Source organism: Vicugna pacos, chromosome X (assembly GCF_048564905.1).
Source record: "Vicugna pacos chromosome X, VicPac4, whole genome shotgun sequence".
NCBI lineage: Eukaryota > Metazoa > Chordata > Mammalia > Artiodactyla > Camelidae > Vicugna > Vicugna pacos.
Window position 1 is genome coordinate 58,663,033 of NC_133023.1, and position 13,060 is coordinate 58,676,092.

A 13,060-nucleotide genomic window follows, 5' to 3' on the forward strand; every position below is an offset into this window, starting at 1 on the left:
GTGACAGCTTGGGTTCTAAGACAGGCCTTCTAAAAACCAGAGAGAACAAGACTGGCCCAATATCACACAGAAAGAGTAATAAGATTGGAATTGATGGCTTTGGCGTGACTCGACCAGTGTTCTCATCCACTTCATCTCTCCCTTAGGGAAAAATGAACGTAGTTTGAGGAAAATGGGGAGGAAATATGACTGGGGCCAGACAAGATGTAAATCATTTTAGGAACAATGACTACTTAGTATGTGCCAGGCACAGTCATTGGTACATTCTGTGTATTATTTCATTTAAACCTCACAGAACCTCTATAAGGTGATGAATGTCACCATCTGCATCGCACAGAAGAGGAAACTGAAGCTCCAATGCCCAGAGTGGCTTCAAGCTGAGGTTTGAACCCTAGCAGTCTGAATGCTGCCCACAAGGAAAGCAGGAGAGAAGAGGCAGGGGCAAAAAAGACAAAGGAGCAAGACAAGTTCTTTTTGAAGTAAATAGATTGAGGCAGCATAGTGTCACAGTTAGGTCCTAAATTAAGATCGAAGGTTTGAGTCCTACTAGTTATTGAATATCTTTGGGCCTCAGCTTACTCATCTGTAAAATAGGAATAAAACTATTCCTTAGAGTTGTGATAAGGCTTAGGGAGATAATGCATGTGAAGCACCCGGGGCAGTGCTTAACCCAAAGTAAGTGTGAAGAAAAATAATGGCGTTAACTGCACTCCCTGAAGGATTTGCCAAGCAGTGCAGCTCCCCCTGCCCCTTATCAGGGAAAATATATTAGGAAGGCAAAAACATTTATAAGCTGTTGGAAAAAAATGAAGAACTGGGCAGAGTAACAATTCCAGACATCCTTTCCCCTCCCAGGGGTATGTGCTGGAAGGGGTGTGAGCACCAGCAATATCAGCAATAATATTGAATATCTACCTCCTTCTTCAAGAAACAGATCCCAGCAGCTCTCCCCTAGCCTCTGGTTGCTTATAGCCTGAGTCAGAACTGCTTTTTTTTTTTAACTGAAGTATAGTCGATTTACAATGTTGTGTTAATTTCTAGTGTACAGCATAGTGATTCAGATATAGATATTCTTTTTAATATTATATTTCATTATATCTCATTAATATTATATTTCATTTTTACAATCTATTGAATATAGTTCCCTGTGCTATACAGTAGGACCTTGTTGTTTATCTCTTTTGTATATAGTAGTTTGTATCTGAGAACTGCCCTTTTTCTTAAGGAGTTTTGTTTTTCCATGTCCTTTTCTCATAGGTTGCTTAATTGTTCACATTAACCCTGTGAGGTATGGGGAAAGGAGGACAGAATCTCAGACGTGTTGAGGGTCTTCCATGTGCCAGAGAGAATGCTGGGCACTTTCCATCAGTGATTTCACGTCATACTCTCTATACCACTGTGAAGGGGTAGAGTTATCTTCACTTTACAGGTGACATCCTTAATCCAGTAAGGGTTGCTTCATTTTTTATGTATACTTCCCTCTCATCCCAAATATCCAGCACAATGCTAGCCTGAGGTTGTGTCCCGCTGAGGATTTGCTATAAATCAAAATATTCTGAAGTCTCACTGCCCTCAACATATCAATCTTTGCATAATCCCAAGGCCCATAAATTGAGAGTAATTTTCCCCCAGTGATCTGAGATTACATTATGACTCTGCTCCTTATCAGCTGTATGATTCTGTGCCAGTCACTTAACTTCACCTCTAAAACAAGGATAATGGCACCTCCTACTCCATAAGGTTGTGAAAATTAAAAAACTTTCATGAAAGTGTTCCATCAATTGGGACACTTTGTGGAAACACTTCTTAAAACAATCATCAGTCAGCTTGAGCTCAAAAGAATCCAGGAAGGGCAATGGAATGCTTGTATGTCTGACCTTCCAATAGATAGAACTCCAGATCTGTAACTGTGGTTGGTGACTTTGGGAATGCTGGGGGACAAAGAATGTAGAAATTCCCTGAAGTGACTGTTGAAGAAATAGTCACATTATCATAATGGTCACCAGTAGTTTCATCATTATCCATGTGTGCTTTATATAATCATAGAAACAGACATATAACTCCTTTACATCACATAATTCTAAGCAGTGTCATCTACATTATTTCATTTGCCAGTCACTAAAATGCCGAAGAATTAGTCTTTACCAATTAAAATTGTTTCACTTGCTTTGTGACTATTTTCCCCTTCCTGGAAGTGGCCCACCTGAATTTGCAAAATCTTCCTCACCTTCCCTTCAAGGACTGTCCATTACAAAGGCCAACCTGGTCCAGAATCCCACCTTAAACCCCTAGATCAATCTTTTCTCTGCTTTTTGAACCCACACAGCACTGTGCACCTTAAACTGCCTTGTATTCTTGTATTATAGTCATTTATATACTTAAGTTCTGCCCCACTTCCCCCACCTTCTCACTAAATCCACAAACTCTTTGAAGGGAAGAATGAAGGAAGGAATGATTTCTTTGTTGTTTTATGTCAGTCTCATTTTTTAAAGCTTTTATTATGGAAATTTCACATTTGTATGTTGATATAGAGAGCAGAGGGAATATATAATGAACACCCATGTACTCACCACTCAGCTTCAATAATTAGCAACATGAACAATACTAGCGCATCTATACTTCCATTCTTTCTGCTTTCTCACTCTGGGTTATTATAAAGCAAATCTCAGATAGCCTGCCATTTCATCCGTAAATACTCCAGTACGGACGCCATCTTTTGCATTTCTGTGTCCTCTGCAGTCGGAAGATTGTTTGCATCTGTGTTCCCTACTACTGGGTGCACATCTGAACACGATTTCTGAGCACCTACCACGTGCCAGACCTTGTGCTTGGCTCTGGAGGTTCTGTCTGAGCTAGGGAGGCACACCAGAACCAAGCCACGACGGAGAATTGCAACGGTTCCAGAGAGTGAGCATTGGGTGCACGTGGGAGCCCAGGAGCAGGACCTCAAATTGCACTGAATTGAGCTGAATAGGTTTTCTCCTCTCCCTGGAGACCCGGGAGTTCGAACTCGCCGCGAGACACGGGTTCTCCAGCAGGAGGCGCTGCAAAGGAGTTGGGGGTTGGGGGAGGTGCTCGCTCCGTTCCGCTTCTCCCGGCCTAGCCGGGGAAGGCAGCCAGAGCCCGACACGGGTGCAAACTGCAAACGAAAACGCAGTTTAATAGGCGAGCAGGACGCTGAGCGCGAGGCCCCGAGAAGGGGCCCTCGGTTCAGGTGCCGGGCAAGGGCGCGGGGGCGCGGGGCGGGCCGGGCACCTGCTCCCCAGGTCTTCCCAATGTTGCCCGTTGCCCTGGCTGCTTACAGCTCCCTCCCCAACTGCCGCTCTTCCTGATAGAATATCTCCGAGGAGGGCACAGGACAGAGCGAGGAAACACCTGTTTCCAACAAGAAAAGAGGTGGGGGAAAGCCCCCACCAGACTGCCAGTGCCTCTCATCAAGCTTGATCTCGAGAGCCTTGTAAAAGCGCGCCCAGAAAGCCCGTGGAGATCATTTTTCAAAAAGATCGCTTTCTATTTCTTACTCCCCCCTCCTTTTACTAAGCTGTAACGTCCCTTTAAAAAAAAAAAAAGCCTTCTTTCCTCCGTGGGGCTTCCCGCTCCTCCCAGACCCCTTAAGGCCCCCGCCTGGGTGCCTGCAGGAACCGACAACACCCCCAATCCCACATTTTGCAACTGCGTGCGTTTCCGGATTTTTCAGTTCCTCAGCCCCCTGCCGACCTACAGGTGGGGAGTGGGACGAGGGGGGAGCATGCAACAGAACAAAGAAACCAGGGAGCCCCTGTCCCAGGCCAGGCGCCCCGTCTGCAGCCTCCGACTAGCCGGGGAACAAGAGGGGCTCACGAACGCGTGAACCACCCCCCCACACCCCGGGTCTCAGGCCACTTTCCAAAGGCAAGCAGCCGGAGGCCGCGTGGGAGGTGGGTACTGCCCCCGCGCAACAGACAGACCTCCACGCAACACGCCTGAGTGGCAGTGGACGCCAAAAGCCTCCACGCACTGGGCTCCGTTATTTCATCAGCAGTTTCAGAAAAACCTGCCAAAAGCAGTTATGCCTCACTGCAATGTGTAGCTTTTTCCTGCCATTTTTTCATAATAAAAGAGGGAGTGAAGCTCGCTTGCTCTCTCCCCCTCCACCCCCCTCTCCCAAAAAGAGCCAAATGGATACGAGAAGGAAAAAAAAAAGAACCCACACACCAATCTCCGAGGGGATGCCATTGAGGTGTGGCTTGTATTTAAATATCCAATATGTCAATGTAAGGGGAGTGGGTATGTATATAAAGTGCCGTTTGCATCTGATAGCTCGACGAAGCCAGCTATGAGAGGCCTAGGGAGATGGATGCGGAGGGGAAGCGGCACTTTGACTGAGAGCAAGGTCAGGAGCGCGCTGCCCCACGCTCCCCGCCGCTGAGAAGTTCCTTGGACGCGAATAGACGTCGACTGCAGCTCGGCAGAGCGCGGAGAGAGCGAGCGAGCAAGTGAGCGAGCGCCGCCGTGTCGCCCGCGCCCGCGGCGGGGAGAGGCAGTTCGCGCCCCGCGGCCCCGGCTCGGCCCCGCGCGCCCTGCCATGGCGGAGGTGGGGGGGGTCTTCGCCTCCTTGGACTGGGATCTGCACGGCTTCTCCCCGTCTCTGGGGAACGTGCCTTTAGCCGATTCCCCGGGATTCCTGAACGAGCGCCTGGGCCAGATCGAGGGGAAGCTGCAGCGCGGCTCGCCCACAGACTTCGCCCACCTGAAGGGGATCCTGCGACGCCGCCAGCTCTACTGCCGCACTGGCTTCCACTTGGAGATCTTCCCCAATGGCACGGTGCACGGTACCCGCCACGACCACAGCCGCTTCGGTGAGGACGAGGAGGGGAGGGACGGGAGGCTAGCGGACGGCGCGCAGGGGAGCCGACGGCTCGAGGCTCTGGTTGGGGCCCCGCGGACCGCCCCCCAGCTCAGTGCCGTCTGGGCCCGTCGAGGTTGGAGGCCCTTGGGGACGCCGGGCGGGCAGGACACCGCGGTGCGGACTTGAGCCGCGCGGCGGCGTCGGGGCGCCTGGCACCCTCAAACGCTCTCGGGAGGAGGCGGGTGCGCCTTGAGGTGCGGCCTCTCCTTTCCCCACTCCACCCGCCCTTCCACGGGAGCGGGGGGATTGTTCTGGGACCTGGAGGCACTGCGCTTCTGATGAAATAAAGTGAAGCTGGGAGAGGGATAGGAGCAACTGCCCAGGAGGTGGAGGGCAGTGGCTGCAGCGCGAGGCTGAGCCTCGACGGCAGTGGGGTTGTCGCGGCAGACTACCTGGAGCTGGAACCTTCGTGGGCTGTGGACACGGTGTGCGGGCGGCCGGCGCCCGAGTCGCTTTTCACCGGTGGGTCCGTGGCAGCCGTGGCACCTGTCTGCCTCTGGGTTGCTCTGCCAGGCATGGGGGCCCGGAGCTACCTCTGGACTCCTTGGCTCTGTGAGGAAGCGGTCCTGGGCCCACTCCCAACCCCCAAACAGGTGTCTCCTGAGTCCAGGACAGAAAACTTCCAGCCTCCATCCAGTATTTTCTCTGGATGTTCACTCTGCAGATTGTTCAAAGAGCACAGCTGCCTATCTCACATACGAATCCACAATTAATATAAACCTTGAGATGATTGGGTTTCTAAGCAAATATGTTCATTCCTCAATAATTTAGCCATTTTTATTTTCAATTTCTCGTTCTCTATGAAACTATTACTCAGGGGCTGTGACAGCTACCCTTCCTTGGATCCCTCCATCCCTCAGTGCCCTCTACTTCCTCCCAAGACCCTATGGGCCAAAGACACCTATCCCTAAGCCAGTATGAGGCTTTGCCTAGTCTCAGGCATGATACCCTTCCCTTCTTTTTCCCATCCTGCCCTATTCCCCCCAAACCTCCCCCATCATCCTATTCCCCTTACCTCACTAGAGCTGCATCCCAGTGCACCATAAAAATTCAGGGTAGTAGGGGCAGAGGGCTGTTCCTGAGCAAGGCTAAATCTAGCAAACAACTTAGGGCCAGGGCTGGTCTTCCTTGCTGGGAGCAAGCAGGAACCCTAATGAGGTCTATGTCATCTTGGAAAAATGCACTTGGAGAGCTGGAGTACAGTAGGTTGTGTGGAGGGTGGGGGGAATGGAAGGGTGTAGGTGTCTGTATAAACTTGCAGCAGGCCCTCAAAAGGGTGATAAGGTGGGGTGGGGTGAGGGGAGAGGGAGGGTTAACATGGCTCCTTTCCCTTCCACCACTTGTGACTGCAGGCCCCTTTTGTTCCTCTTCAGAAGGAGTGGGACTCCCATCCTGGCCTTAGAGTCCCCCAAAGCTCCCAGAAATGGCCTAAAGATATTGGGGTAGTTCATTCCTGACATAGAGAAGAAAAATCATGAAATGATGGAGAAATGGGGTGGAGGCAGCAGAGGCAGAGAAACGATAAGCTTGGCTCCCAGCAGCTACAAGTATTTGTCTGACTCTGAACCTAAGCTGAGCCTAATAACCTACCAGGTCAACATAAATCAGTAATAGGCTCTTGGGATAAGTGGTCTTTAATTACCTCCCTAAGGACACATCTTCATTTCTTTTCATCTCTCAGGTCTGCTAAGAGTGTTGTTTAAGGAGAAACCAAAGGAAATAAAACTGGCAGGAGGAAAGGATGTTTTCACTGCTGCTTAACTGACTGCTTCATTTTGGGTTTTGCCTTAAACACACACACACACACACACACACACACACACACACACACACACACACACACACACACACACACACACACACACACACACACAGCCTGAGACCACCTATGCACCACCTTTTCCCCTTCCTCCTTCCTGGCTTCCTGGCAGTTCCGTGTATTTCCTGTAAAGGAAATGATAACTGGTCAAAGCCGTCTCTTTGTAACGTCCCCTGCGAACTTTCAAGCACACATTTACTCTTTCTCAGTTTAGCTTTTGGCAAAGAAAGAGGTGGCGTTGGAGTTTGCTAACTCTCTCCTCCCTCCACATTTGAGTTAATCAGCCAGGGTATTCAATAAATCGAAACTTTAACATTCCATAAGTGCTTTAGCAGTCAACATTCCAGCAGGGTAAAGTAGGCCAGACTTAAGATATAAAATATTATAGATTTCTGCTTGGGGGGAGGAGGTAGTCTCCAAAGGCCATGTAAAGTAAATAGCTATTTGTTGTAATTGGAGAGCAGGGCCCCCAAGGATTACCCTGGAATCCATGTGTTCAGAACGAGTCAGGCTGAGCCCAAGAGCAGCCCCGACTCCAAATAATAACCTGTTGGCACAGCCTGTGCTCCCCCTCCCCAACCCCCCCCATTCTGCAATTGGTAGCCAGGAGTATTTCCAATCTCCACCTGGCTGGTGGCGTTTACATGCGATACAGGGATACTGACATTCCTGAGGGGCACCTGAGGGATGGCAGAGCAGAACTTGGGAGCCAGACTGGAGGAGAGGCCTCCCGCCAGGTGGGATAGAGCAGGCTCGTGCAGCTGCTTTGGTTTTTTGAACGATCTGGTTTTTATTTGGCAAGGAGCCAAAGCAGCACTGTCTTGGCCCTAAGGGTCTGAAAGGATGGCTGAGGGAGCTCAGGGGAGTTCTGCAACCAGATTAAATGACATAGTAGCCAGTCATCTAGCTAGGTTCTAAAGCAGCAGGAGCCCAGAACAGGTCCATTTTGACCAAAGCCCTAGAGGAAAAGGTGTCAGCAGAAAGGAATCTGGAAATTGTCAAGCAAAGGCCAGAGCCTGAGGTGGACAGGTCAAGGTGATGCAGAGCAGAGAGAGGTCCTGGGCTTTACAGGGGGTGAAAGTACTGAGGACAAACATTGTCTACTTAATACTTTGCTTCAACATTTTGCTATTAACACCGCTCTCCAGCTGTAGTTGGGAAAATGGGAAAATGGCTTGTTTTCTCTCTCCCTTCATGCTGGCTGAAATTCAGGAGAAGGTTTAGGAATATCTGTTCCATCATCTTGTGCCACTGGATTCCCACAGTTTGAATCCAGCTAATAGGAAAGTTGGCAAAGGGAAATGATGCCCCAAGACAGCTGGGCAGGGATGATTCCAGCTGTTGGAGACCCCCTGTTACTGGACACAACCCAAGTGACTTCCTGTATGATCTGTCCTTTGGCATCAGGGTTAACAGAGAGTTGGAGAAAAACTGTGGTGACTCAAATGGCCACACCTCTTGGGTTTCATGATTTGTTCTCACACCAGGTTTTGGCTGGTGAGATCACAAGCTGCCTCTGCTACTTAATGAGCTCAGAGTGGTCAGAGACATAAGATACTTAGAGAATGAGGGAACTAAGACTCAAAGCTCTGAAGGAATCTGCCTAAGCAAAGCAAAGAACAGAAGGCTCCAGTGGGTTGGTATCCCTCAAAGTTTAGCACCCAGAACAGAATCATGACCTGGTTTCTCATTTCCTGGCCATACTGGCCACTCTCCTTTGAACACCCTCCTGTTTTTCCATAGCCCTCCTTAAACACAGTAGAATGAAAAGCTGTACTGTCACTGTGGTCTAACAGAGGCAAAGCAGAATGTGGCATCCCCTCCCTAAGGCCAGTCGCTAGATCTCTTATCAACACAGCCTTAGATCACATTAGCTTTTCTTTTTTCTTTTTTTTTTGCATTAGCTTTTGAATAATTTTAAATTTTTACATGACTAGATTTACATGGGCTTTTTAATAATCTCATGAACCAGCTATACTGAGCTTACCTTGTTCAATCAAATCCCTTAAGCCATTGTTGTGTATGTTTTCCTAAGCCACGTCTCCCCATTCCAAAGATGGGCAGACTTGGATTGAATAAAAATGCATGGAAACACCAAAGAATAGTACCTGTTTTCAAGAAAAGATACACGGTTGCCTGAAGTGGGGAGGAGGATGGGAGCAGAGGATGGAAATAAAAAGAAATAGATAAATAGCCCTTACACAGACCAATTATGATAATAGGCCATGAAACAAGAAGTATGACTAACTCAGCTGTCTGCACTTGAGGCTTATCTGGTTCCCAAAAAAACCCCAAACACAAAATATCTTGGGTAATTGGTCTGGGGACCAAAATGCAGGATTTTACACTTATTCTAATTAAAGCTTATTTTGTTGGAGTCAGCCCATATTTCCACTCTCTTGAAATCTCTTTGGATTCTGATTGTGTCACCCTCTCAGCTGTATGTCTTCTAGAACTAGGGTAAACAGTCCCTTCATGTCCTCTTACAAGTCATTTATTAAAATGTTAAACAGGGCAGAACCAAAATCAAAACCTTGTACAGTGTAACTAAAGGTTTTGGTCCATTAAGTCAGTATGGGCTTAACCCCTATACAAGGTATTTTCCCTTCCTCTCCTACCATCTTGTGTCAGTCTCCTTTCCCAGAACTCCTTTCTTTGCACTATAAGAACTGTAAGAGTGAGTAACAACCAGACTGAGAATAAAACTTGGAGGATTTCAATGCTAGAGGCCAAAGGCCACACTCCGAGTGTTCTGTATGATGGCAGCAGAAGAATGTTACATTCTTCGAATAGGTCCAAATATGCCCTAAAATCTTCTGCACCTGAACACTCACCCACCAGCCCGAGCCACTGGGGCTCTTCAGTAGACTTCCCACTGGAATTTCGAACCTGATTTCAAAATTAACCACTTAATTTTTTAAAGTAATTTTTAAGGAACCAGTCCCACTCCCTATGTAGATTACATAGAATATTATTATCCTTAGGAATTACATATTTGGATAAGAAAGACAGCCAGTTATGAGCTCACTTCATACCTTTGGATGCCTCCATGAATCAGTCATATCAAATTTTGGTCTGTCTGTTGAAAAACATGGTTAGGGAATATCAAAGAGGAATCTTATTGGCCATTACATCTGTATCTATATAATAGATGTGTGATCTTAGAACAAAATTGTAAAGTCTTCAGTATCACCAGGATTTCAGTTCTGGTTACTTTTTCTCTCTTAGTGGTTGATCCCCCACCCCGTCATGCCCCTCCCCACCCCGTACTGCTGCTGGGCAGGTGAAAACATTTTCAAATCCTCATCTCTAACCTTGTCAGCCAGAAGGACATTTCCAAATGTCTTCCCTTTCACCTTAAAGTTGCAACATCTCAGATTAGTATCAAGTCCAATGCTACCTGCCAACTCTTTGCCATAGATAAATTTTAAATACTCGAGAGGGAAGGGGAGAATGACAGGAGTGTCAGCCTGGGGCTGCACTGGCTGTGAGTACTTTTGAGGAGAAAGCTCTCACCAGGCCAAGTTTTGCCTCCTGCCGGAGGAACAAACTCCATGAGTGGCTTGTGTGGCCTTTGTTAGAGTCAGCTACAGGCAGTTGACAGCTTCATGTGGCTTTAAGGACATGGGAGCTAAAAGGGTGCAAAACAAGTTCATCCCAGAGAACAAGAAGGTAATGCTGTGCGTTCTAGGGAGGAGGGAAGTGACTTTGGGAATATACAGAACCCTGGCCACATTCTTTCATTTTGAAAGCTGCCCTCCCATATTCTTGAAAAGGTGGTGCTTAATAGCAGTAGTACCTTGTAACTATGGAGCTTTTGTAGCCAAAGCCTTCTCATGGTCTCTTCCTCATCATGTGCCTAAGAATGTTGAGTAGAGACAGAAGCTGTTTCCCCCATTTTACATATGGACAAGCTGAGGCCCAGACTCAGTCCCTTCTTTGAGGTTTCATTCTTGCTGCAAAAGATGGTTTCATCAGGTAATTCACCAAAGGCACACAGGGCGGGCATCCAGTTGGGGATAAATGACTAGTAGCTTGTGTCACCTGGACAGCTTCCCCTTAGCTTGATATCAGTAATGGAAATGGCATTCACTATTTTGCTCTAGGAATCCTGGAGTTTATCAGCCTGGCTGTGGGGCTGATCAGCATCCGAGGAGTGGACTCTGGCCTATACTTAGGAATGAATGAGCGAGGAGAACTATATGGGTCGGTAAGTTTCAGGTTTTCTTCTCATCAGAGGCTATTACCACCAGGGTTTGGACAACGTAAGGCAAAATATTTATCTAGCATGTGAAAGCACTCTTGTCAACTGTAAAGGATTAGTGTCTTCTAGTCACTACTTGGCTGCCCAGGAACTTGCTACATAACATTTTCACTCACTCAACCCCCATCAAAACAGAAGCTTTTCTGTGGTACATTTGCTTTTGCCTTTTCCATTAGAGAGCTAGCTAGTCTGCTGGTGATAGTAAGCTATGCTGGCTTGTCAGTAGATGGTAAGGGTTTGGACCACTAACCCTCCCAAGGAGCATATCTGATTTGTAATGGGTACCCAAAGGAGTAGCCGACTAGCTGGCATAAAAAAAAGGCAGTGCGAGAGCTGGCCTTCAGATTGAGGATTCTGAGATTAACATTACAGTCTCTGATGGCCAGATTGCTTCAGCTGAATCCCAAAGGCCAAATGAAACAAACAAATGAAGAGTGAGGGTTCCAGGGTCCAGTGACAGCCCCAAGTCCCCACCTATGACTGGTTTGGCTGCAGTGCATGTTCTGTATTCTGGAAGCCAGCCCAGAGCTGGAGAATAGTGAGTGACTTTGCTGACCTTAACCCTTTCAGGGGATCCCAACTCCTGACTTTGGCTTTTGAGTCACATCGCATACTTTCTGGCTGCCTGCACCCCTTGAAATCAGAGCACATTCTTCCCTGACACCTAAGAGATAGGCCTGTCCCCAGCACTCGGTATCGGCAACCCCAGCAAGTAGTATGGTGGCTGGATCAAGTGTGAGAAGGGACAGAGGCAAGAGACCCAGGACCTGCCAGCTTGAAGTAGCCAGATTGGAGGAACTTTTCAAGATCTTTTCTGGGCTTTCCAACTGACAGGCCTGAGACCCTTCATTAGGAGAGATCACAGCTCACCTCCCATAGAGCTTTATATAGATCCGAGGCCTTTGCCTGTCAGTTGACATGGTTGACTGTAATCTCAATGGATTTGAACATCATTAGCCCTGAGTAGGGAGAAAACTCAGGGGTGCCAGTGGGGCATTGAGAGGCCACAGCAGAAATTCTCAGACTCAGGGAGCCAGGGAAGGCCATCTTCTCCAGTCTCCTGCCTTCAGAAAAGATCTCACCTAAAACATTTTTTGTGTGGCTCATGAAAGAGGGTGAAAGCAATACAGACAGGACCATTGTGTACTATTGGGAAAGACAATGCCTCAGGAATAACAGGAGATAGGACTGAAATTTTGTAATATCAATGTGCTGTTGCTATTTAAGTTTCTCCACCAGCAAGCTGGGATGGGAGAAATAGTCATATAATGGGATCTGCTTTATTTTCTCACCCTCACAGAAGAAACTCACACGTGAATGTGTTTTCCGGGAACAGTTTGAAGAAAACTGGTACAACACCTATGCCTCCACCTTGTACAAACACTCGGACTCGGAGAGACAGTATTATGTGGCCCTGAATAAAGACGGCTCACCCCGGGAGGGATACAGGACTAAACGACACCAGAAATTCACTCACTTTTTACCCAGGCCAGTAGATCCTTCTAAGTTGCCCTCCACGTCCAGAGACCTCTTCCGCTATAGGTAACAGACCCCTAGTGTGACCTCTGTGATCTGTATACTCTGGGGCCATGGTTGTCTCTGGAAGCACTATACTCGTAGCTTTTCAATCCTCTTTCCTATCAATTTAGATAACAGAGAAGCACTTACTGTTCAACTCAACCCAGCTGTTCCCTTGTTCAAAGTGTATATCAAGGTTGGGTTATTTTGGGGAGGGATGTGGGGGGAGGGGTGGGCTAGAGGGAATCCTGTATATACTTTTTCCTTTACTCATGTTCTTTCCCCTGAGGTGGCACAAGGAAGAATGGGGGCCTCTCCAAGGGCCAGGGCTGTCTTGCCCCACAATCTACCCAAATACCTTGACAGTGGGTAAAATGAAAGACCAAGGAATCTGCCATAGATGCTACCTACAGAGCTTTGGAAAAGTCTTGTTAAGAAAATCCTCGGGGCTCCAGCCCTGCTGCAAGCCATCCCCATATCGGCTTTGCAGATTTCTCATCTGTCTTGACATGCAGTTTTCCGGCCATTGGAAGTGGGAGATGGGGTAGGTTGTAAGAAAATGATATTAAAA

The 13,060-nt window shown here is 47.8% G+C and overlaps 1 protein-coding gene across 1 annotated transcript; it reads left to right on the forward strand.

Annotated features, from left to right (window-relative positions):
- Positions 1-4,333: 4,333 nt before the first annotated feature.
- On the forward strand, positions 4,334-12,660 carry FGF16 (fibroblast growth factor 16). The gene is made up of 3 exons (XM_072956594.1): positions 4,334-4,838; positions 10,814-10,917; positions 12,272-12,660. The coding sequence occupies exons 1-3, from the start codon at positions 4,565-4,567 to the stop codon at positions 12,515-12,517; spliced, it is 624 nt and encodes a 207-aa protein (XP_072812695.1). The 5' UTR covers positions 4,334-4,564; the 3' UTR covers positions 12,518-12,660.
- Positions 12,661-13,060: the final 400 nt, after the last annotated feature.

Coding starts and splice junctions, on each gene's coding strand:
- FGF16 (XM_072956594.1), top strand. CDS start 4,565: ATGGCGGAGGTGGGGGGGGTCTTCGCCTCCTTGGACTGGGATCTGCAC. Junction 4,839..10,813: donor CCACGACCACAGCCGCTTCG/GTGAGGACGAGG, acceptor ATTTTGCTCTAG/GAATCCTGGAGTTTATCAGC. Junction 10,918..12,271: donor GAGGAGAACTATATGGGTCG/GTAAGTTTCAGG, acceptor TCACCCTCACAG/AAGAAACTCACACGTGAATG.